General features: G+C 39.3%; 3 protein-coding genes across 3 annotated transcripts; 2 read left to right on the top strand and 1 right to left on the bottom strand.

Annotated features, from left to right (window-relative positions):
- Positions 1 to 1,271: 1,271 nt before the first annotated feature.
- ppk (pickpocket) lies at positions 1,272 to 4,232 on the bottom strand. The gene is made up of 7 exons (XM_018107021.3): positions 3,708 to 4,232; positions 3,373 to 3,636; positions 2,788 to 3,301; positions 2,583 to 2,722; positions 2,201 to 2,331; positions 1,896 to 2,136; positions 1,272 to 1,592 (listed from the first exon to the last, which is right to left on the bottom strand). The coding sequence occupies exons 1-7, from the start codon at positions 3,971 to 3,973 to the stop codon at positions 1,334 to 1,336; spliced, it is 1,815 nt and encodes a 604-aa protein (XP_017962510.1). The 5' UTR covers positions 3,974 to 4,232; the 3' UTR covers positions 1,272 to 1,333.
- Positions 4,233 to 5,928: 1,696 nt separating this feature from the next.
- On the top strand, positions 5,929 to 24,665 carry LOC108654932 (prominin). Its single transcript, XM_018106546.3, has 12 exons — positions 5,929 to 6,510; positions 12,080 to 12,420; positions 15,162 to 15,217; positions 15,305 to 15,537; positions 15,618 to 15,805; positions 16,059 to 16,154; positions 16,796 to 17,007; positions 17,171 to 17,327; positions 18,417 to 18,942; positions 21,853 to 22,144; positions 23,330 to 23,583; positions 24,239 to 24,665. The coding sequence occupies exons 2-12, from the start codon at positions 12,138 to 12,140 to the stop codon at positions 24,663 to 24,665; spliced, it is 2,724 nt and encodes a 907-aa protein (XP_017962035.2). The 5' UTR covers positions 5,929 to 6,510; positions 12,080 to 12,137.
- On the top strand, positions 13,121 to 14,389 carry LOC108654935 (UBX domain-containing protein 2B). Its single transcript, XM_018106548.3, has one exon. It carries the CDS (start codon positions 13,252 to 13,254, stop codon positions 14,347 to 14,349), a length of 1,098 nt encoding a protein of 365 aa, XP_017962037.1. The 5' UTR covers positions 13,121 to 13,251; the 3' UTR covers positions 14,350 to 14,389.
- Positions 24,666 to 24,864: the final 199 nt, after the last annotated feature.

Genomic DNA, 24,864 nt, shown 5'->3' with positions numbered 1-24,864 from the left:
ATATAACATTATAATTTAAAGTATTTACATAGATTTTTATATCACGTCCCTCAAAAATTCGACTGAAACTGATTGAAAGCTGAGCAATTGCAGCAGCTCTTGTGCACTTGTCACACAGATTGACGCAATGATTAAATGTGAATGATATCATTTGTATTTTATTTTATTTTATTTTCTCTCATATGCTTCATAGGATGAGAGTTTATAATATTTCGCATGCTCTGGGCAACGCTTGAGTGTTTAATTTACACACAAATGCGCACACTTAACTGCAAGTATGTGTGTGTGTGTTCGTGTGTGTGTGTGGGTGAATGCGGCTTCATTTGTAGCCGGACTTTTTGGCCTCTGCATGCTGACCATCCGGAACGTGACTTTTCTGTTCATTTTGTGTTGGGCGCATATCGGATGGATGCAGCTGCTGGCAAATGGCAAAAGCGGAAGAGCGGAAAACGGAAAACCCCTCTATAACTTTGACCAAAATCACTTTTGGGCAATGCCTGCGGCTGCTTGCCCTCCCCAGCCCCGCGCTGTTGCCCTTGCCGCAACTCCGCACTCTTTCGGCTTTGTCCCTGCTCATTAGCGGGACTTTAATTTTGGAGCCCTGGTACTCTGGTTTTTGGGGCTTTTTCTCTCTGGTCGAGAGCTCGGTTACGGTTACTGGGTTTACTCTTTGTTTATGTTGTCAGAGTCGCTGTCGTCATTATTTCATTAAATTTGCATCGCAACAATGTGAATTTCATTTGCTTAGCCACAGAATTGCATTATTTCTGCTCAAAGCCTGTCAACTATTTGCTATTTCCACATTGTTGCAGGAATTTAATAAAATGTAAAGAATAACTAAAAATAAACAAACGCTGAATTCTGAATACCCACCTCCCTCCCCTCCCGCACTGTTTAGCATTTGCCACATACTCAAAGCTGAATTCACTTCCACCACAAGGCAGGACGAAGCAATCTCTGTCCGCCCACAGCTAGTTCTCCCAGCCAACATATCGATTTTCAGCTGTAAGATATCTTATATGTGTATGGATAAGCGCTGCAATAATAGCAAGAGCATGCTCAAAGGGATTCCTGCAAGCAAATATTCGCTGATTCAAGTGAAACATATATGAAGGTAAAAATAATAGGAATATAATAAAATTAGGAATATATGAAAATTAATTGAATTAATAATTGTTTTCTTGTTTTAGTAAAAGGCGATATATAATAGAGAAGACAAAATTTAAAATTCATATAGTTCATTTTAGCTGATTTCATAAGATTGGCTAAGATTCGATATGGTTAATGATAAACAAACACGCAGATATTCTCATCGCTATCATCATCCTCATCATCATGGATCAATGGGAACTTCATCCTGTTCCTTCGGTAATATTATGGCCTTGCGTTTGCGTCGCTGACTGCAGCTACCGCATATGCGCATCGAGAAGAAGTAGACGAGCTCGATGAAACTGAGGCTGGAGATGCCCATAAACAAGCCGAAGATACCGCCACAATTGGATATCAACGTGGAGACGCCAAAGAGAACGGTTCGCTTTATGGCCGTGAACTGATGCTCCTTGAAGTAGACGGTCAGACGCGAGCCAATCGCACTGCAGCAATATAATAGTAAATATGAATATTTTTGATTAGACTTGCTAAAAATATATCAAAATATCAATATATCGATATTTTGTATGTAATATTATATATATATCGGAATATTTTTTTTACCACACTTTGACAAATTATAAATTTGTTGTGGGAAAAAGTAAATAAAAAGAAACAATTATCGAAAAATATTGATATATCGATATTTTTAATATATCATCAAATATCTATCATATTGATATTTTTTCCTAACTTAAAATATCATCGATACGATATTTTAAAAGCCCCATGGCATAGTTACTTACTCACTGTGCTCGTAGACTTCACGAAATGCTGCTAATGTTTTTTCCAGATTATAGAAGGCACGCGATATCTCAAAGTTATATTCCAGGGAGGTGCATGCGGGCATGCAGTTGCACATGACCTTGGTATTGGGATCGACGCTCTGATGTACGGTCTGATTCTGCAATAGGGCATAGAGCTCGTCCTGTGCCTTAGTGTAGCAGGCGATCTTCTCTAGTCCGCAAACCGGAACATCCAAGGGCTCTGCAAGGAGAAGATGCTGAAGTAGAAACAATGATCTAGCCAGGCTGGATGTACGCTCACGCACTGGGCATCCAAAACTTGACACAGCCACACTTTGCCATGGTAAAGTTGGCCAGGCACTCGGTCTGGCAATTGCTCTGCGAATAGCTGCGGAAGAACCGGAGATGGCGTTCATCGTCGAAGAAGCACTGACGCCTGTTAAATATTAAAGATATTGTAAAGAGAACATACAAGATTTAAATATTATTATTAAATATGTCAAGTGTTTACATATTATGAGTGTGTAGATAATGTTAGATGAGCTTTAAAGAAACAATTCTCGAGGGATATCCCAAATAGATTAAATGGCTCTGCATTACTTCTAATATGTATGTGTATATTTATATATATGTATATGTATATACATATGTGCATGCGTGCATATAAGGTGTCTTTGATATTCTCACTTTTCAGCTGTAATTTCCTGTAAATTATTCGTGGACACGACATAGCTGGGCAACACGCTAACCATGACTTCATGGCCGTGGGGCACCAGAATATAATTGTTGGATGTCACCGGCACACTCTCTGGAGAGTTGAGAAATACCTGGAAAGACAAATTAACAATAAGCGAATGCGCAGGAACACAACACCAACAACACAGTAACGCACCTTGTAGCCTTGCTTAAAGCTACGGCAATCGTAGTCGTAATTGTGCTCTAGTCCCTGTAAGAAGGCAAAGAACCCTTTCGAAACCGATGAGGCCACAGTGCGCTGTGGATATGAGTTCTGGCCCTGATCCACATAGCCCGTCGACAGCGACCAGTTGCCTCGAATTTCGTTTAGTCTAGGCAATTGCGTGTCAAAGTAGTTCTGAAAGTCAACTACGTCCGGATCCACATAGCTGATGAAACGCTCATCGCGATAAATATCCTTGGGTCGCAGTCCATTGAACTGATAGCAAATGCCCTCGTCCGTGGCCACAAAGTCAAAGACCTTGTTGCAAAAGTAGAACCGGCCATTCCAGCGACAAAACGGACCCGTCTCATTCTTCGAGATGCTCAGATCCACCAATGTCTCCGTCACATTTTCCGTTTGCTGGCTATGCAGCTTTGACAGAATCGGCGCAAACCTTGCAACAACATCCGAGTCACAAATGTGCATGGTGGCTGCCATACGCTCCAAACTATGAATAGATAGACAAGGAACAAATTCAGCTTTGAGACTAGCTTACTTGCTGCTTATTCAATACTCAACTCTTCTTCTTCTACACTGGAAAATTCATTGCCCTCCTTGAACTCCTGCCAGATCTTTTGTGAGATGTTCGCATAATCGAAAACGTTGCGCTCCATTTTAATCTCCGGGCATATGGTAATTGTGGGGAACGGTATCTTGTGCACTGGCACCAGCGTCTCGTCGAAGCCCAGGATCACCGGCGAGTCCTGCCACTTCAGGTAGGTGGCCCAAATGAGCGACGCCGCGAAGTACATCGAAGTACAGGTCAGCACCAGCCAGTATAATCTAAAGGAAACACAGAGACAGACGCACTCTCAGAGGGAAACTGGACAACGCTCGGGGATGTACGCACACACTTCTCGTAGATGGGGCGATGCAGCTCGAATATGTAGCGAATGCCGTGGATGGTGGTGCTCTTCGAGTACTCCAGCAGCATTCCCTTGCAGGCGGACAGACGACTGCCGTATCTGATCCGGGATTTGATAATCACATCACTGGGCACATCACTTAACGCCGCCGAGGTGATGCTGGCACGCGGATAGTCGAAGTTCGGCAAGGCCAACAGCTCTGGGCCCGGCAGCAGGCAGCTGGGCTTCTCCTCTTGTTCCTCCATTGTGGCCATAGCGCGTCCATGCACTGCGTTGCCTCAACTAAGCGGCGCGGCATTGCGAGCTGCGCTTTTATAGCCAGCACACAAATGGGCGCGTCTGCACGGCAACATTCCCGTAGGATGTCACACTTGCTGCTCGGGGACGCAGCTGCGTCGCGCATATACTTAGCCTAATTGCGGGCAGAAATGTGTCAGAAAATTAAATACAGTTGACATTTTCATGTAATACCAAATTTTGTAACATTTTTAAAGAGCAAAATAGAGAAGAAAGAATTTTGAAATAGAAAAGGATTCTTGCCTCAACGAAATATTTATCTGTCTCTCCAAGTTTCGTAGACGCAATGAAAGTGGAAAATTGAATCGTGATAAGGCTACTTACTACTCTCAATATGATGCTCCTCTTCACAATTGGAGCTTAGTCTATAGCTGTGTGAATGCATAGCAAACTCAAGAGGATGGTGCAAATACTAATCTGCGCCAGAAACCAAGCCAGATTGTTAATTAATTAATATCCAGCTGCAGTTGCCTATATTCCTGAGCACAAACATTCCAGAGAATACTATGGAAATACAATACAGTGGAAATTCGAAGTAAGCAAAGCTCCCTCCACGAGCTGTCTCAATGCTGAAATAAATGCAAAGCAAAGCGAGTTATACGTGTGGGCCATTGGTAGCTGCAGCCGTAAGTGCAATTGCAGCTGGAGATGTTGTCAAGTTTCAGTTTGATAGAATTTCAGAATTTAAGTTGAAATGCGGATGGCTTGTGAAGTTTTGTGGCTGGCTCGGGGCTGCCGTGCAAATGCGAGCACACAAAATGCATAAATCAAAGGAAAATTGAATTTTAGCCATTGAAAGGCATTGCCTACGCCGAGCCACAGCGTTGCTGGTGAGGCGAACCTCGGCACACGCTGTGAGCAGCCTGTGACAATATGTTAGAAACGGCACTGAGTTACCCCAGCCATACTGTCGCCCGCCACACACCCCACACACCCCACACAGCCCACACAGTCTCCACAGGCCCTCGGAGAGATTGTCAGTGGAATGCGTGGCAAAAACTTTGTCTGGCTTGGCGTTGATGCCACTTTAAAAACAAAATTTTCGAGTGCTTTATGCAAAGACCCAGCAGACGTGAGCACTTCATAAATGCGACTGGAAAAAACCATCGATTTTTTTCATCAACTTCTTAAAACATTTTGCGAGCTCAAAGTCGAGCAATGAAACTCTGATTAAAGTCTAACTAATTTGCAAAAAAGTCGAGTTTAGTTCGCAGCTCTGAAGACTTACTAAATTTCTATTATTTACAGAGCTATTATATATCAATTTAGCTGCGGGGCTTACAGAGTATAAAATATATATTTAAATATTTAATATTTAATTTTGGTTTATAAAATTTGAACATATTTTTTATGTACTATATATTTTTTATATTTATTTTATTTATTATTTATTTGTGTTTATTTATTTTCATATTATATTTAATATTAAAAATTTTTAAATACTGAGCATATTTGCATATTTAAATAGTATAAAATAAGAATAAACAGAATGGAATCTAGGTGTACAATGACCTAAAGTCAGGCCTGTTTTCAATTTGATTATTTGATATACTTTGCGATTCCATGAAATCGATTAAAACCTATATTAACCATATATATTTGTAGATCTTGAAGAAGTAAATCTTGGAGAAGTAGACTACAACTGTAATGCAAAAGACCTTCACACTCCCTAAAAACAGATATCTATATAGACAACTACCATTCTCATCTCTCCAACTACCCGCCAGATTCGCTCAGATTCTACACGTACTGATTGGGTGAGGCGAAATGAAATGTAAGAATGGAATTCACCACTGTTTATGGACAATCATACCACACGCTTTGGCCGGGCTTTGTCTGCTGCCTGTTGCCACAAAATAAACTAAAGAGAATTTCTAAGTTTTCTTTGGCGATTATTTGGGCTTCGGGCCATTTGCAGTTCAGTCTTGTGAGGGCGCTTGAAATTGTAAAACGTGTCGAGCTTTGTGCCAGTCAATATAGAATAATATATATAGTTAAATATAAACCATATACTATATACACCCATATACAGTCCCAGGATACTGAAATATTTGCAAATAATTCGTAATAAAAAAAATCTATATTGTGACAGCTAAAACAAATCATAAAATCAAAAATCAATAAAAAAATACAAATAAATAAATATCTGAACAGCAGCAAAATATGCAATTCTGTGAATAGCCAAACACGGAGCAAATATTCTGCATATGCCAGCAAAAATATGTTTACTTCTGTAATCGATGCAGTTATTTTATTTACGATGTGTTCGCACCAATTTATAAAGTAAACGCGCAAACGAATGAAACACCAATAAATTGCTGGAATTTACATTTTAATGAGTTTTTGCTAAACATCACAAAAAGAAGAAATGGAATTCTGAACGTTTAAAAGCCAACCTAAATATACATATAGTGAAAGAAGCACAGACAAAGTGTGTGTGTGTGTGAGAAAGAGACAGAGAGAGAGAGAGAGGCTACGAAATCAATCAATTACGGTAAGTTGATTTAGCATATAATTTATTAATTAGTAAGTCTATGCGCATTGGCAAGAACTGCAACTGGAGCGTGAAGAAAATCAAAATCGTTGACTCCGTTTTGCACTCACACTCATTCACACCCATTCACACACACACACACACACGCATTGACACGTTGATGCGCCTAGTTTAACGAGCAAACACAGCACAAATATGTGCAAATAATAGACAAAGCTTCATTAAAATTCAACCATTAACAAAGTTAATAAATTTTTCATATATTTACATATATAATACTGCATTGTTATAGGTGTGGATATGCAATTGAGCAAGAATGCAGATTTCGCAGATAGTAGTAGATAATTTTTTAGATAAGTCAGCTTTGAGTATTTATTCGATGATTTATTTATTTTTTTTTTTTTTTGTATATTTATTTATTTTTTATTTTATTTTTTTGTGTAGTTGGAGTTTGTACATATATATACATACATATATATTTATTCTGATTTTTTGTTGTGTAGTTGGAATTTGTACATAAATAGATAAGCTGTTTTCATATGCAATATATCAAGTATACGCCAAGGGGACCAACAATTTTTATATATTTTTATAAATTTATATCAAATATACTATGTATGCCAAAAACCAATTAGGATAATAAATAATTAAATAAAAAATAAATAAATAAATGCCCAAATTAACAAAAGGCATTTAGACAATATTTTCCATTCTGTCATCATTCTGTCATCAGAGTCAAAGAGATATTTCCCATTTGCGCACAACTACAGATTTATTTTGTCCCAGCTCTTATAAACTGCCACCGATTCATAACATTTTCATGTCAAATTCATACATTTGTGCCTAACTCCATCGTACTTGTGTAATTCCCATTCAGTAAATTTAACAAAAGTAATTCTAAACTCAAACGATGTTGCCCATTATTTTCCATTTAAATTATGATATAATTAATGCACACATAAGCTTCACTTAGCCAAAGCATAGCTATTTATGTGTCTTGTGCACACAAACATATCGCATATATGTCTGTATGTATGTTCATTTCAATGGAGTTAAGCAATTAGCAGAGCCTAAGCCTAAGCGCATGTGGAGTCATTTTCGCTTCGTGCTAACCTCAGGCATGAACTTTGTCACCTCATGCCATCACAGCCAGTACTTATCATAAAACGGCTTTAACTAATATGCTAACAACAAATGCAATAACAGCAAACAACACTAACAACAATGGCAACAACAACAACAACGACAACGACTACATGTCCACTTTTCAGCGCATTGCATATCGAGTTGCCTTCAGAAGAGCTTGGCAAGCAATTCGAGCGCCTTGACTTGTGTCCATTGAGCTCACATAATCGCACAGACGCAGGCAGAGCTAGAGAAAGAGAGATAGTGTGAAAGAAAGAGAGAGAGAGAGAGAGAGAGAGAGAGAGAGAGAGAAAAGGTAGAGTGAGTGTGTTCAGCCTCTAGTGCCCATGCCCTGCCTTGGGGTATCGCATTTTAATGACCCACTTTCGAGCTCAAGACTATTTAAGTTTCGCTCGTATTGGTTTGCTCTAATTCCGAGCAGTGCAAATCCCAGTGGAGAGCAATTAGTATGGCCATTGGCCAGCACAACTGCAGCATATATTGTCAAGGAAATGGCAAAAGAGTTGCCGAACGGACATTGAGGGGCTTCGGGGTTGCCGCACTCACAGCAACAGCAACAGCAGACAGCAGCAGACAACAGCCAAAACAATACGTGAATAAAGAAAGTACAATAGATATAGAATATATATACATATATATACTTATGTTGAAGACAGTGAAAGTCAGCAGAGGCGATGTTGACAGCAATTGAAAGACCAAAAGACAGCACAACTAAAGAGAGACACAAATAAATGAAAAATGAAATTAATAGAATTAACGAGTGCAACAAATTCAATTCAAGGCGCCACAAATTCAGGGACAATACTTGGCGTCGTGCCGTGAATACGTATCGAGCCAAATTTGGGGCAGCACCTTGGAACGCAGTGCGAATGCCGAACAACAACAACTACCACAGCAACAATAGTTGAAAAGTTAAATGAAATGCGAACTTGGTCAAGGCAGGCAATTGTGCGAATTGAGTCTATTCAATGTAAGACTTAAGAGTGTTAAAGTGTTTTCGACTTAAGGATGGCTTAAAATGAATATAAATAAAAGATATGTGCAGCAACTAAATGAAAGTGAGAGTAAAAACCTCCTTAAGTGAAATCTACAAAGCGAAAACAACTTTAAAGGAACTTTAAATGAATAAATAAAAGTAAACTTATCAAAGCCTGTATCTGTATCTGTATCTGTATCTGTATCTGTATCTGTATCTGTATCTGTATCTGTATCTGTATCTGTATCTGTATCTGTATCTGTATCTGTATCTGTATCTGTATCTGTATCTGTATCTGTATCTGTATCTGTATCTGTATCTGTATCTGTATCTGTATCTGTATCTGTATCTGTATCTGTATCTGTATCTGTATCTGTATCTGTATCTGTATCTGTATCTGTATCTGTATCTGTATCTGTATCTGTATCTGTATCTGTATCTGTATCTGTATCTGTATCTGTATCTGTATCTGTATCTGTATCTGTATCTGTATCTGTATCTGTATCTGTATCTGTATCTGTATCTGTATCTGTATCTGTATCTGTATCTGTATCTGTATCTGTATCTGTATCTGTATCTGTATCTGTATCTGTATCTGTATCTGTATCTGTATCTGTATCTGTATCTGTATCTGTATCTGTATCTGTATCTGTATCTGTATCTGTATCTGTATCTGTATCTGTATCTGTATCTGTATCTGTATCTGTATCTGTATCTGTATCTGTATCTGTATCTGTATCTGTATCTGTATCTGTATCTGTATCTGTATCTGTATCTGTATCTGTATCTGTATCTGTATCTGTATCTGTATCTGTATCTGTATCTGTATCTGTATCTGTATCTGTATCTGTATCTGTATCTGTATCTGTATCTGTATCTGTATCTGTATCTGTATCTGTATCTGTATCTGTATCTGTATCTGTATCTGTATCTGTATCTGTATCTGTATCTGTATCTGTATCTGTATCTGTATCTGTATCTGTATCTGTATCTGTATCTGTATCTGTATCTGTATCTGTATCTGTATCTGTATCTGTATCTGTATCTGTATCTGTATCTGTATCTGTATCTGTATCTGTATCTGTATCCTGTATCTGTATCTGTATCTGGTATCTTTATCTGTTATCTGTCGTGTATCTGTATCTGTATCTTAGCTGTATCTGTATCTGTAATCTGTATCTTTATCTGTATCTGTAGCTGTATCTGTATCTTATCTGTATATGTATCTGTATATGTTCTGATCTGTATCTGTATCTGTATCTGTATCTGTTTCTGTATCTGTATCTGTATCTGTATCTTGTATCTGTATCTGTATCTGTATCTGTTCTGTATCTGTATATGTATCTGTATCTGTGATCTGTAATCTGGATCTGTATCTGTATCTGTATCTGTATCTTATATGTATCTGTATCTGTATCTGTATCTGTATCTGTATCTGTATCTGTATCTGTATCTTGTATCTGTACTGTATCTGTAATCTGGTATCTGTATCTGTATCTGGAGCTGTATCTGTATCTGTTATCTGTATCTGTAATCTGTATCTGTATCTGTATCGGTATCTGTATCCTGTATATAGTATCTGTATCTGTCTCTGTATCTGATCTGTATCTGTATCTGTGATCTGTATCTGTATCTGTTCTGTATCTGTATCTGTATCTGATCTGTATATGTATCTGTATCTGTATCCTGTATCTGTATCTGTATCTGTATCGTATCTGTATCTGTATCTGTATCTGTATCTGTATCTGTATCTGATCTGTATCGTATCTGTATCGTATCTGTATCTGTATCTGTATCTGTATCGTATCGTATCGTATCTGTATCTGTATCTGTATCTGTATCTGTCTATGTATCGTATCTGTATCTGTATCTGTATCTGTATCGTATCTGATCTGTAATCTGTATCTGTTATCTGTATCTGTATCGTGTTTCTGTATCTGTATCTGGTACTCTGTATCTGTATCTGTATCTGTATATGTATCGTATCTGTACTGTATCTTTAGCTGTATCTGTATCTGTATCTGTATCTGTATCTGTATCTATCTGTATCTGTAGTATCGTATCTGTATCTGTATCTTATCGTATCTGTATCTTTATCTGTATCTGTATCTGTATCTGTAACTGATCTTCTGTATCTGTATCTGTATCTGTTCTGTACTGTATCTGTATCTGTATCTGTACTGTATCTGTAATCTGTATCGTATCTGTATCGTGTATCTTATCTGTAGCTGTATCTGTATCTGTATCTGTTCTGTATGATGTATCTGTAATCTGTATCTGTATCTTATCTCTGTATCTCTGTATCTTATCTGTATCTGTAATCTGTAGCTGTATCTGTATCTGTTCTGTATCTGTAATCTGTATCTGTATCTGTATCTGTTATCTGTATCGTATCTGTATCTGTATCTGTATCTGTATCTGTATCTGTATCTGTATCTGTATCTGTATCTGTATCTGTATCTGTATCTGTATCTGTATCTGTATCTGTATCTGTATCTGTATCTGTATCTGTATCTGTATCTGTATCTGTATCTGTATCTGTATCTGTATCTGTATCTGTATCTGTATCTGTATCTGTATCTGTATCTGTATCTGTATCTGTATCTGTATCTGTATCTGTATCTGTATCTGTATCTGTATCTGTATCTGTATCTGTATCTGTATCTGTATCTGTATCTGTATCTGTATCTGTATCTGTATCTGTATCTGTATCTGTATCTGTATCTGTATCTGTATCTGTATCTGTATCTGTATCTGTATCTGTATCTGTATCTGTATCTGTATCTGTATCTGTATCTGTATCTGTATCTGTATCTGTATCTGTATCTGTATCTGTATCTGTATCTGTATCTGTATCTGTATCTGTATCTGTATCTGTATCTGTATCTGTATCTGTATCTGTATCTGTATCTGTATCTGTATCTGTATCTGTATCTGTATCTGTATCTGTATCTATATCTGTATCTGTCTGTATCTTTTCCCTTCTATGTAATAGCTATTTATAGCTATATCTTCTTTCATGATATTTTCTATATTCATCCTAAGGCAGCCCTTATCAAATCTCATATAAAATATTTGGCCTACGCAGGAATTCATTCTCTTGCTGTTCAGTTTATTAAATAGCACAAGGAACTTTAGTTGTAAATTAATTTCATGGAATAAATATGTGAAAATATCCTATGAGCGTAATAATTATTAATATATATTCCTGTGTGTGTCATATAAGCCGTGTGAGTTACTAGCGTCTGGTTTGGGGCATAAATATGAATACATAATTGGAACACAAAATTCCTAAAATATTTTACAACATACTCCAACCACTAACTCAACTCTCTCTCCCTCTTTCTCTCTCTCCCTCTTGCACTCCCTTTTGTGTATGTGTATGCTTGTATGTTGTCCATTCTTGTTGGGCTACCAGGCATTCATTGTCCTCCTCCTTCATTTCAGAGGCAAACACTCATAGGGAGCTGCGGTCACCCACGGAGGCAAGGCGAGGCGGCCAAAGATGGACCTAGGTATACGTAATCTAACACTGCCACCGCCAGCCGCAACAACAATTATGTTCTCGTCAACAGCAACAACAGCGCTGGCCGCCGCAATGTCCAGTGGCCCAGCGACAACAATTTCGCCAACAACAATTGAGGCAACAGCAACGACAGCAACCACAACAACAACATCCACATTTTTTACATACAGCATACCAGGCATGGACATTGCGCCGGGACCATTTATATTCACCTACGTTAGTGAATTTTTATCGCTTATCACGCCCGAAGAATTGCCGCTTGGTAAGTTTGTGGGGCGACTCTGGGTAAAGATTCAGGGTTTTATTGTGTGTGTGCTTATGTGTGTGTGTGTATTTGTGTTGGTGTGGTGTGGTCTCTGACTGCCAAGCAATTATTTGGGCTATGCTTACATACTCAAATCATTTATACCAAAAAGATATATTAAATGTAAAGTAATTAACATAAAATTTATAGAAATATGAATTATGAAACTGTAGCGAGCATATTTATTATTAATACAAAAAAATATATATATTAATATCAAGTATATCCATTAAAATAAATAAAAGAAGTACATAAAGAAATATTGCGAAACTTGCATAGAATTCTTTATTTTTTGCTATTTTTATTACCGTATTCTTCTCACATTATATATAAGGATATTACAGAAAAATATCCAACGTCCCTTGATTCAACTTCATTCGCCTCCCCATTGTGAATGATTTTCATGGTCACTGCTCGGCAGCTGTTCGCATTGTGAATGCTGTACGCTGTACGACATTGGATTAAATTATGACACTAAATTCAGCTGGCGTATATTTTATGGCTCTTAGTCGTACAAACACTACGCCGTGTACTACACGATTTTAGTCTGCAGTCCGTGGGTCGTAGGTCGCGATGGTGTGGCAGAATTTCTTATCAAATATGCTGGTCACCGCGCCGGCTCTACCACAATAAAATTTTTGAAGCGTTGAAGAATTGTAGCAAAGTCAGCTGGGAGAAAGCTGGTTAGAAAGAAAAAAAAAAATCACACAATATGAATTAATGACAAATTATTTATCAACAAAATCGGTCAACGTATTGAAGGAGAAGCCCCTAGCTGGCTAGCCGCAGATGTCCGATGAGCAAAAGCTGGCAAGCTTTATGAGAAAACACAATGTACAGGAGTCGGTAGCACGTCAGTATCTGACAGCCAACAACTGGGCGCTGGAGGAGGCGAGCATCAAGTATGAGGACGACAAGGCCAAGCAGCGCAGCAGCCAAACCATACCCCCCGTCCATGAGTTCCACTCACTGCAGAGCATGCTGAGCCATCAGATACGGCCAGCGGATGAGCCTGAGGCGTACTTTGGCGGCGCCTCCGACAGCTCCATGCCGCCGCCGAGTGGCAAAACGCAGTCGAAGCGCGTGATCATCGATGACTCGACGCCGGCGCTGACCACAGCGGACAGCGATCGCAGTCTGCGTGCCTGGGGCCATGGCGTGCGGTTGGGCAGCGCCCATCCCATTATTCCGCCGCCGGCACGCGAGTCAAACGCTGGCGTCGACACGGACTCGGACTCAGAGCTGGAGGAGCACGAGCGAACTATTGTGGTGTTGCACTTGTGGTCCGAGGGCTTCTCGCTGGACAATGGCACGCTGCGACCGTACGAGGTGCCTGAGAACGAGCGCTTCCTGCGCGCCATCATGCGCGGCGACTTCCCGGACGAGATGCAGGAGCTCGGCCAGCGCATTGAGCTGAGTGTGAGGGATCGCACCAACGAATCGTATCGCGAATTGTCGCGCAAACAGTTCATGGGCTACGGTCGACCGCTGGCCAGTCCGACGCCACAACTCGAGCTGGGCGCACGGCCAAGCCAACTGCTATCGCCAGAGGAGCGCCAGCAGCGGCACGAAGATGACGCCCAGCAGACGGTACAGCTAAACGGACAGACTGCCACGACCACAATACAGTTTCGTCTGGCCAATGGCAGTCGCGTCGCCGCACGTTTCAACACCTCCCACCAAGTGGGGGATCTCTACAGCTACCTGCGCACGGCGCGACCCCAATACGCCGCCGACAGCTTCCTGCTCATGACTGTCTTCCCACGGCATGAGCTGCACGAGACCGATACGCGCACCCTGGCCGAGGCGAATCTGATTAATGTGCTGGTCATTCAGCACATGAACGAGGAGTCCGAATACGTTGAGCCATCATCTGAATCAAATTAAATAAGTGATAAGCCATAATAAAAAGAGCTTTAAAAATATATATATTATCAAAGTGATTTTTATTCGATATTTTTCTTTATTATGCATAAAAAAAAGTAGAAAATCTTATAATAATAATATTACTAGTTGTAAGTTTTTTCTTTTAAAATGAATCGTAGCCATGGTTAAAAAATTTAAATTTATTTTTAAAAATTTTAAATAGTTTGTTTATTTATTGTTTATTAAATATATTATCGTAAGTAGTTTATTTACTTTAATTAATTATTTTATTTTTTTTATTATGAATATTATTTATGATAATTGTGTTACCGATGATATGCTTTTTCTTTTAAAAACAAATGTTGCCAAAAGTTACCAAACTTTAATTTCTTTTTAATAATTAATAAAAATATTGTTTATTTTTTTTTTATTAATTATATTAGGGTAAAAAGTTTACTTACTATAATTTATTATGTAATTTTTATTGCTATTATTTTTTATTTATATATATTTTTAAATATTTTTATATTTATTTTTTATAACAATATGCAGTCAAAAATAAATTGAATGCTTTTAAAATATGTGCATAAATTTGATATTTAATTTTTATTTGTTAAAAAATTTAATTTAATTTTAATTATAAATAAAATTTTATGTGCATATAAATATACATTTAATAGTGATAAAGGGATTTTTGGATTCATTTCAACAATAAAATTTAAAAAAAAAATCTAATAATAATAATATACACATAATAATTGTGCAATATTTTTTACCTTTGAACTCACTATTTAAATAGTAAATAATTATTTTAATACTTTTTTTTTTTGCAGATTCCATACGCGATGTGCTCCACAAAAATGTCAGCTTTGTCGACTTTACCATGAATGTAAGTAAAGCTTATTATACTTCATATACGTTCATGTACTCACTCTGTACTTTAATATTAATCAAAATGTTTGTTTGTGTGCCGCAGGCAATTAAAATCGAGTCCGGTTTCATAGCGCTGATGAGTATTTTCGCAATATTGGCGCTGGTGCCATTGATAGCCACCTGCGCCTGGTGCTGCAGTCGTCGCAGCACCCAGGATGAGCTCGATCTCATACAGAACGCATCGGTGCACATACGCGACGAGTCGCTGGAGGAGAATCTGCGCTGTCGCAAGAGCGCCGGCCTGGTCACACTCTGGATAGTGTTCATACTGCTCACGTAGGTGTCTCAGCCAAATGGGAAAGTTTCGTTTTTGTCTAGCCGGAGAGTTCTCAACTCAATTTAATGGCACTTTGCAGGCTGAGCGACTTTAGCATATTTTATGCGAACAGTCGCCTTGCGTCGCGCATCGAGATGACGCCGGAGATGGTCAAGTCGGCTGTGCACGATGTGGAGGTCTTTCTAAAGGATACCCATCTACAAATCAAACACAAACTGGATAATGGCTTTCATGTTTCCGTTGAGAAAGTCGTCAAGGATCTGGAAGGTCAGTGGGTGTGCCCAACACACACACACGCACACAAAACTACAAACAAAAAAGTTTTTCCCTTGCCAACTTTATGGGCAACCACGTCGCGCACATTTTATAGTTTTCGATTCATGTATTATGCTAAAAACTTTATGCATTGCATTGTGAGTTATTGCAGTGACTGTTCCTACTCCTCCTCCTACTCCTGCTCCTGCTCCAGCACTCGCATGTGAACTCAATTTACGGTCTGTTTTCTTTTCTTTTGCCATAGACGTGGATGTTCTCCTTGGCGAGCCAATTCAAGCGGAAATATCTGCACACACTGGCCTCGAACTGGCATATGATTCATTGACGACACTTAGCCTGGGTGAGTTGTCTATTGGTTAAGTGCTCTACAGCTCCACAGCCATTGTGTGCCTCAATGCGTCCAACTCGGACTTGACCCAAATCCGCTTGTACTACATACTTTTGATATTTTTTATTGTATACGGAAGTGCAAACTTATCGCAATAATAGGGCAAAGTGTTGTCAGCAGAAATAAGCAAAGAAAAGTTGATGCAAAGGCAGAGTAAATCATTTAAAAATTAAAGTAAATCATGCCTCAGCTTTATAGCAGCCATCATAGTTAGCTAAACCTCAAACTATTCCCTGTACCAACTGCCAGCTACATCGCTTTAATCTTCAGAGTCTTGAGACAGCCAAGAGAATCGTATTAATATATCAGAATGTATATTGAAGTGGGAGGAGTGAAACAATTGTTTGCGGCCAATTTCATTAGGCGGAAGCTATTGGCAAATAAACGAGCACGAGTGAAGCTCAGGCAGTCCTCAGCAGGCTGGCTGGCTGGCAGGCCTCATCCGCATCCGCACAAGCACAAATGTCACGAAGGACAGCTGCATTATGTGCGCGCACAATGTGTAATTTAGTCGCAGTCAGCACCGTCCGCTCGGCCCCAAAATAAATATGCTACAATAATATTGTATTTTCGTGGGATATATTCTGTTGCAGCCAATGCGGAGCTCATCTATCGCGTGCTCATGCTGCAGGAGACAGTGGGACGGGCGTTAAAGCTGTCGCAGGAGGCCGCCGCCCGCATGGAGGAGCTGCAAATCCAGCTATCCGTGCTGCAGCGCCAGTGCACGTACCGGGACCGTCCGCTCTGCGACACATTGCGTATACGCAGCTTCGAGGAGAACGGCCTCGTGGACGCTCTAAAGACGGTGTGTGCCTTGAGTCAGTCAGCTTGATTGTCGCTTCATTCCCATTTAATTTCTGCACCATTTTTCCCTTTCCATTTCATGTGCTAACTGTAAATGCAACGGCAACTGCAACCGTGGACTAATTCGCGGCCATCTAAAATTTCGCCTCGTTGCAATTTGTTAGCTGCAAGAGGACCAGAGCATCTTTCGCATGCGCTACTTGGGCGAAATTGAATTTGGTGCCACTGTCAAGAATCTAACATCGGAAGTTGGCGTCTCACGTTCCATTTTCAGCAATTTCCCGCAACAAGTCAAACACGACACGGCATACGAACGCAACTGTAAGTCCAATCAAAACTCGTGACAAATCAAATGATTCTCTTCTTGCTTTTTTTTTTTTTGCAAGGCATAAATATAGCAGAGTTTTGCTAGAAATGTAACTCGAGGAGAGATAAAGTGTGTGTATGTGTGTGCGTGTGCTACAGCTAGTTTCAGAGATATAAAGCTGGCTTACTTACGGCTTTCATATGAATTTTTGCTTTTTTATTGGTGTTTCTATTCAATTTATTTTTATTTTCAGAAAGTTTTCAATAGAAAACTTTAAGCGAGTCTGGGTGACCAAGCAAGAGAGATACTTAAATATATTTTGACAGTTGTTTAAGTTATTCCAATTGCCAAAATGTTTAGTAACAGTTGCCATTGGATTATAAATTGTTTTATTAACACAAGCTCAAGAAAATCAAGTTTTTTATTTAAGTATTTATTTATTGAACACTATTTTTTTGATGAACAAAAAAAAAAAGGGGAATATGTTTATTCATATTTATATTTATTGTATATTTAAATTTGATCAAAAATATATATTTACAATTATTAAAAAATTTTAATGGCAATGAAAAATAAATAGAAAATAATAGTAAAATAGAAAAATAGTAAAAAATAAAACTGTAAAATAAATATTCAACACACAACATTTCTAGCTAAACAAAGAAAAATTAATTGTAAACATAAATTTCATATATAAAATTCACAAAAATTGAACTTGAGGTAAAACAAAATAACGCAGGCAAGATATAAAATCATTTTGGCCCAAAAGACACTTAAGATAATGCAGATGCTGAGAACTTTGAGTTATTTCATTGTCACTTCAGTCTTGATTACATTTAGTTCTACAAGTTGCATAAACCTTTTCGAACACAAACTCGATTATGGGTTCAATTTAAATGTACAACTCAATCAATAGCGCACGACAAGGGCCCAAAGCCAACACGTTTCATGTGTGTGTGTGTGGCATGTGCTATTTACACGTGACACACACAGCGTGTGGGATAGCAAGACAGGATGCATGTTGGTCCAAGTTTAACACCATATTAATTACTGTCACCTGGGCTACACAATACACTAATTGAATTGCCAAACTTGTTTCGCAGACACGCTGGAGCAGCTGGCCAGCATCCGGCACAGGACGACGGCGAACGCTCAGATGCTAACGTCGACAATCAATGCGCTGCTGGAGCGGCTACAGCGCACGTGGCCAGCTCTGGAGCCGGGCTACAATGAGCTGAAGGCATGGGCGAACACCTACTGGAGCATTGGCTGGATCGCAGCACTGGTCATCGTCTGGGTGATGCTCTTCATGCTGATGTCCTACTGCTGCTTCCTGTGCGAGTCGAATGTCAAATCGGGCGTCGTATTTCTCATTGCTGTCCTGATCATATGCATCGCCAGCATTTGTCTCACCTTCTACGGCGTCTTCTCGCTGGCCGTTGGCGGCAACACAGAAGTCTTCCTGTGCCGCTCTCTCAACACCAACAACTACGAGATGCTGGGTAAGCTATTCGATAAGCCCGGCTATGTCTATGCCGAGGAGCCCCAGACGGGCATCATCGGCGAACTGCTACGTCCAGCTGGCGTCAATCGATCTGTGGTTAATGTCAGTCTGGGCACAGCGCTCAGGTGAGTGGATTCTCTTTCTGTATCTCTCTCTCTCTCTCTCTCTATCTTAACCATGTCCACTAATATGCGTGTACTTAGACCTCTCCAGATAAGCCCCTCCGATACTGTACGTCCATAATCAACTCAAGTAACGAATTCTCTTATCCAATTACTTTGATACTGTACGTGCCTGTAATTTTGATAGCCCACCAATCCCTGCACAAAATATACTTACCTTCCTTGACCAGCCAGACGGATGAGTATTTAGGTAGCTCTCAATATGCCAACTCCTCTTGCCCTAGGTTCCACTAAGTATATATATTCTTGATCAGGGCGACGCGCTGAGGGCCTGTCTGTCTGTCTGTCTGAAAGTTTAATTAATATACCATCCGTCCAGTGTCATATCATTCAGCTTCTGTCATGCAGTCTCATCGCATTTAGCTTCTGCCGCCAATTCGATAGAAGTCCTAAATTAAGGGCATTTTTTATTTCTGTATATCATATGATTATGTTTTCTATTTCGTGAGCAATGAGGATAAGCAAAAGCTTTATAGTGTTCAATCTTTGGCATTGATGTACTTTCCATCGAGTCTTGTAGCATTCAGCTTTTGTCATGCAGCTACCTTAACTATAGTTTTTGGTACACTCACTAAAACAGATGGCCCACAGTATCAGAGGCATTCATGGGACTATGTTTTTTTTCTGAACGAGCAAATTATGATCACAATATATTTCCACAAGTTTTATTAATGCACCTTTCATAGAGTGTCGTAGCATTCAGCTTTTGTCAGGCAACCGCCGTAACTCAACTGCCTTCACTCTAATTTTTCCTACATTCAATAGAGCAGTTTGACCCCAGTTTGAATACATATATATATAGATATATAAAGCTATATCACTTACTTAGCGAGCAATTATGACGAATATTTCCATAGGTTCCAGTCTTTGGAATTGATGCAGCATAAAGGAGTTTCATAGCATTCAGCTTTTGTCAGGCAGCTGTCATAATTCGAGTTTTAAGTCTTCTTTTTGTCACATTCACTAGAAGAGTTGGCCCACAGTTTTAGTGGCATTCATGAAGCTATTTTTATTGCCAAGTTATGATCAATGTTTTCACAAGTTTTATTAATGCACCTTCCATAGAGTGTCATAGCATTCAGCTTTTGTCAGGCAGCCGCCGTAACTCAAGTTTCAAGCAAATATGACTAATATTTCCACAGGTATCATATATGACGACAAATAGTTCTCGAACTCCATAAATAGTTATCGAACTCGATAAATAGTTAGCGAAATGGAAGGTTAACGAGAGCTATCGAGGTCAAATAGTTAGAGTTATCGAAATCGAAGGTTAACGAATATTACTTATCGAAATCGATTGATAAACTGATGTCTTGATGTGTTGATAGATTATTAGAATTATGCATAGATCTAAAATGCTTTATGTAACTTAAGTCAAAGCTTACGCAAGCCACATAATATGCTGTTTTTGGCATTGATGTACCGAGTCTTATAGCATTCAGCTTTTGTCATGCAACTGCCTTCACTCTAGTTTTTCCTACATTCAATAGAGCAGTTTGACCCCAGTTTGAATACATTCCCATACAGATATATTAAGCTACGTCACTTACTTGGCGAGCAATTATGACGAATATTTCCAAAAGTTCCAGTCTTTGGAATTGATGCAGCATAAAGAAGTTTCATAGCATTCAGCTTTTGTCAGGCAGCTTCCAAAACTCCATTTTTAAGTTTTCTTTTTGTCACATTCACTAAAAGAGTTGGCCCACAGTTTTAGTGGCATTCATGGGGCTATTTTTATTTCCTGAACGAATAGCCAACCAAGTTATGATCAATGTTTCCACAAGTTTTATTAATGCACCTTCCATCGAGTCTCATAGCATTCAGCTTTTGTCATGCAGCTACATCCCATTCATGTACTTATTCAATTATTATTATTATTTAGACGTACTTCCTCTTTTATTGTGTACTATTCAATTCAATTATTATTATTTTATTATTCCATTCAACTACTCTCATATCTGTTATATATACGTATGTAGCAATTGACAAGTTAGTTGATGCCCAAATCGACACAATTGACGGCTCAATTCCGAGAAACCAAACCATGTAAAGTCCCCTCCGCCCCAATGGGCGTCTCTATTGATTGTCGCAAAGCCGCTTGTTAGCCACACTTGACTATCGAGAGCTTATGCAAAGTTTCTTGAGAGCACTATCAGAAGTTTGCACTTGGCGAACTACTAGCAGTATGTGTGCCGCAAGTAGACCTGACCTGCCATCAAATTCTGCGTCACTGTTGAGCACTCTTATTATTCACAACCGCAGAGCACTGAGTCCAAAGACTACATAGAATTTAGATGCCCCTATATACATACATATATGGACAACCGGCCGCAAAGTTTTGAAAGCCCAATGAAATTTTGCTAGCCACCGCATGGCACTTAATTTTACGCAGCATACGAGAGCACAAACACGTACACACACACACACACACACACACACACACACGCACACACATACACACAGAGAGACAACCGCCCACAGCCCTTGTAGCCACAAATTTTAAGCCCAATTCCAATTATCTGCACAGATACAAATACGCACACATGCGCCCCAATGCAGAATATGCATGACCGCATGGGCCATGCTCGCTCACAGCCACGCCCACTTGCACGCCCACCCTTGAATGCAACTGCCAGCTAGCCGTGCTGATGTGTGCGAGTGTATCTGGTTTTTTGGCTCCATAAGTAGAACCCGAAACGCAACGCATATTGAAGCTGAAAAGCAAACATGAAGAAAACTAAAAACTATTTGACATTTCTTTGCAACGAACCAACTCATAACTACACTCACACACACACTTACACACATTCACTAAAATGGGCGACTGGCAACACGCGGCGTATACGCAATCAGGGGCTGCGAACAAAATCAAGCATCGTACAATGTCTTTCAATTGGATGCGTTCGTTAATACCACAAAAATAGCCGATTTAAAACAATTCCCAAAAGTCTCAACAGCCATCGATGCCATTACCGTATCGGAGCGCACGCTGCTCTCGTTAACCCAGTCGATTCAGCACATTTTGGAGAATATGCTGCAAACATCCGCGTTCAATTTAACCACATACCGCAACAGTGTTGGCGCACCCACGCCCGAAAAGGATTTGGCCACATTCATTGATCAAATGCAGCGTGTCGCCCTTCAGGTGAGCGAACAACAATAACAACAACAACAACAACAACAACAACAGCAATAAATCGTTTTCCATTTAAGTCTTTTAGCACATGTCCATTTATACAAAGAGCTGCACATTTATATAATATATACATATATATATATGTAATTTATAGTAAAAGCAATTTTTTGTGCGCATAAAACAAATTTTGATTTAACGGGTTTCCAATGAAATTGGCAGCGTATATCAAGCATTTAAATTGGTTTTAAAAATAAATCGGCTCTATAAATAATAAAAAAAAACATAATATATAAAGTTAATATTTAAAAAAATGTATAAAAATTTTTATAAAATATAAACAAAAAGTTGAATGTTCTAAAACAAATTAAAAAAAGAATGAAAAATATATAAATAAATATATAAAAAAATATAAATATGTAAAAAAAAACTCAAGAAATGAATAAATAAAAATAAATGAATAATAAAAATAAATATAAAAAAATTAAATATTACCTAATTCAAGTTTACAAAATCATACAATTAAAATAAAAAAATAATATTGACACAAAATAATTTAAAAAATCATCTTTATGCAAAAATAATATTAATAGCAAAATAATAATTAAATAATTCTAGTAATAATAATTAAAAACTAATACATATTTTATGCATCAGCTAAACAATATCAAAAAAAAATAAAAATAAAAAAAATGAAATTTAAATATTAAAAAAAAAATTATTTAAAAAAAAAATGGTAATACTTAACATAAACAAATCAGCGGCTATGTCACAATCAATAATTTAATAAAAATAATTAATGAAAAATAAATTTAAAAAAAATAACAATAGCTGAAGTCAAATAAAATTAAAATTAAATTACATATTTTAACTGTTTTAATATTACTTATTGTTATTAAACAGTCATCTTGTTTAACATTTAAGAAACTTTTTGAATCGTACAGTTGAATAACAATTATTTATTATTATTATTTTATTCATTTATATTATTTATCTTATCAGTATTTTACATTAATCATACGAAGCTTTAACTGATTTAATATAACCACTAAGTATATGTCCACTCCGCCAAACGTTTTCCCAACTCAATAAATCACTCATTAAGTATCCGACTCTTGGGTCAAGCCGAACCGCCTGGCAAAGCTCAACGTAATCTTCGAGTAGTCTCTAATCCTTTGGCAATCGCTCGCATTTCAGATTCAGGACGTGGCCACATCGTCTCGCATGACGACGCTGGGCAGTCGGTCGAAACGTTTGCAGGCAGCCATACTGCAGCCGCTGGAGAATCTGCAGAACGAGATACTCTACCATCTGACAGCGCTGGAGCTCCAAAGGGATCCCTGGGCCAAGCAGGTCAATCAGACGCTCAATCACTTGAAAAGCATTCAGGGCTATTTGGAGAACAAGGCCGGCGAGATCTGTCACAATCTGACGCGCGTCTACACTGAGCGGTAAGTGGAAGTGGGAGCCCACATGCAACATGCTGCATGCAACACACACACACACACGCATGCACACACTTGCAAGAAATTATCGGGTTAATTGCACTGAAATCTGAGTGATTTTCAATGGGGGCAACCTCAACTAGCACGCCTTACCCTACGCCTCTGGCTGAGCAAGTCCCAACTTGTATGTGGGCGTGTGTGTGTGCGTGCGTGTGTGTGTTTGTTTTATTGTTGTGTTGCTCTTTTCACAAGAGGCAAGCCAACAAACGAGCAAACAATCTCAACTCCAGTGCTCCAGTGCTCCAGTGTGGTGCATAGTTTTTGTTCCGTTTTATCAGATAATTGAAAGTCGTAATCGTTTGATTAAGTTTGCCAAGTGTCATGATTGCATTTCCCTTTTCGTGTGAGTGTGTGTGTGTGGCAACAGCAGCTTGTGTGGTCCACAGTTAGGGTAAATACATGTCTCGGCTGGAGCCACAAAATCACTTTCCAATTATGACTGACCAAACCCAGTCAAGAGTGCAGAGATGCTTCTGTGTGCGTGTGCGCGTGTGTGTGTGTGTCGACTGAAGAATACCCTGAGAGCTGATTGAAATTATTGTAATGAAATGATATACTTCCTTGCCTGCCTTGTACACACATCATCTCTCTGCTCGGCCAGCCTCAAGACCTATTTGACCAGCAGTCGAGCCACCATGGAGTCACAGCTGGGCGATACGACCACCAAGTGCCGCCCCTTCTACGATACGTTCGATGCGAGTCGCATCTTTCTGTGCCGCAACCTGGTGGACTTTGTCAATGGGCTGTCGTTCTTCATCTTCCTGACGCTGCTGCTCTGGGCCATTGGCACGCCAGTGGGACTCAATCTGATCACGATTGAGACGCGCCTGAATGCCATGCAGCGGGCTCAGGCGCGCAGCAAGGGCAAGCGACGACAGCGAAGCGACAGAAGCGATCGGAGCGATGAGCGGGACAGGCGCAGCGAGAGTCGTGGACGGCCGAAGCAGCGCACGACCAGCTCGGCGAAGCGGGATCAGCAGCGGGAGCGCAGCACCAGCAGCACAGCCAGAGCCAGGCCGCAACTGTGAGCTATAAAATAACTGTATATAACTCTAATAACTTCTCTTGACAGACGACGCACTGCCACCGAGGAAACACTGGACATAGCCGATGAGGAATCAACGCCAACAAGACCATCCCAACAGCAGCATCAGCATCAGCAGCAGCAGCAGCGGCGGCAGGAGTCGGAGCAGCGTGAGCTGGAGCGCGGCCGTGAGCGAGAGCGTG

This window comes from Drosophila navojoa, chromosome 5 (assembly GCF_054131105.1).
Source record: "Drosophila navojoa isolate 15081-1374.11 chromosome 5, UAZ_NAV_1.0, whole genome shotgun sequence".
In the NCBI taxonomy this organism is placed as follows: Eukaryota; Metazoa; Arthropoda; class Insecta; order Diptera; family Drosophilidae; genus Drosophila; species Drosophila navojoa.
Note: the sequence above shows the minus strand (reverse complement) of the source record. Positions and strands in the feature narration are given on the sequence as shown.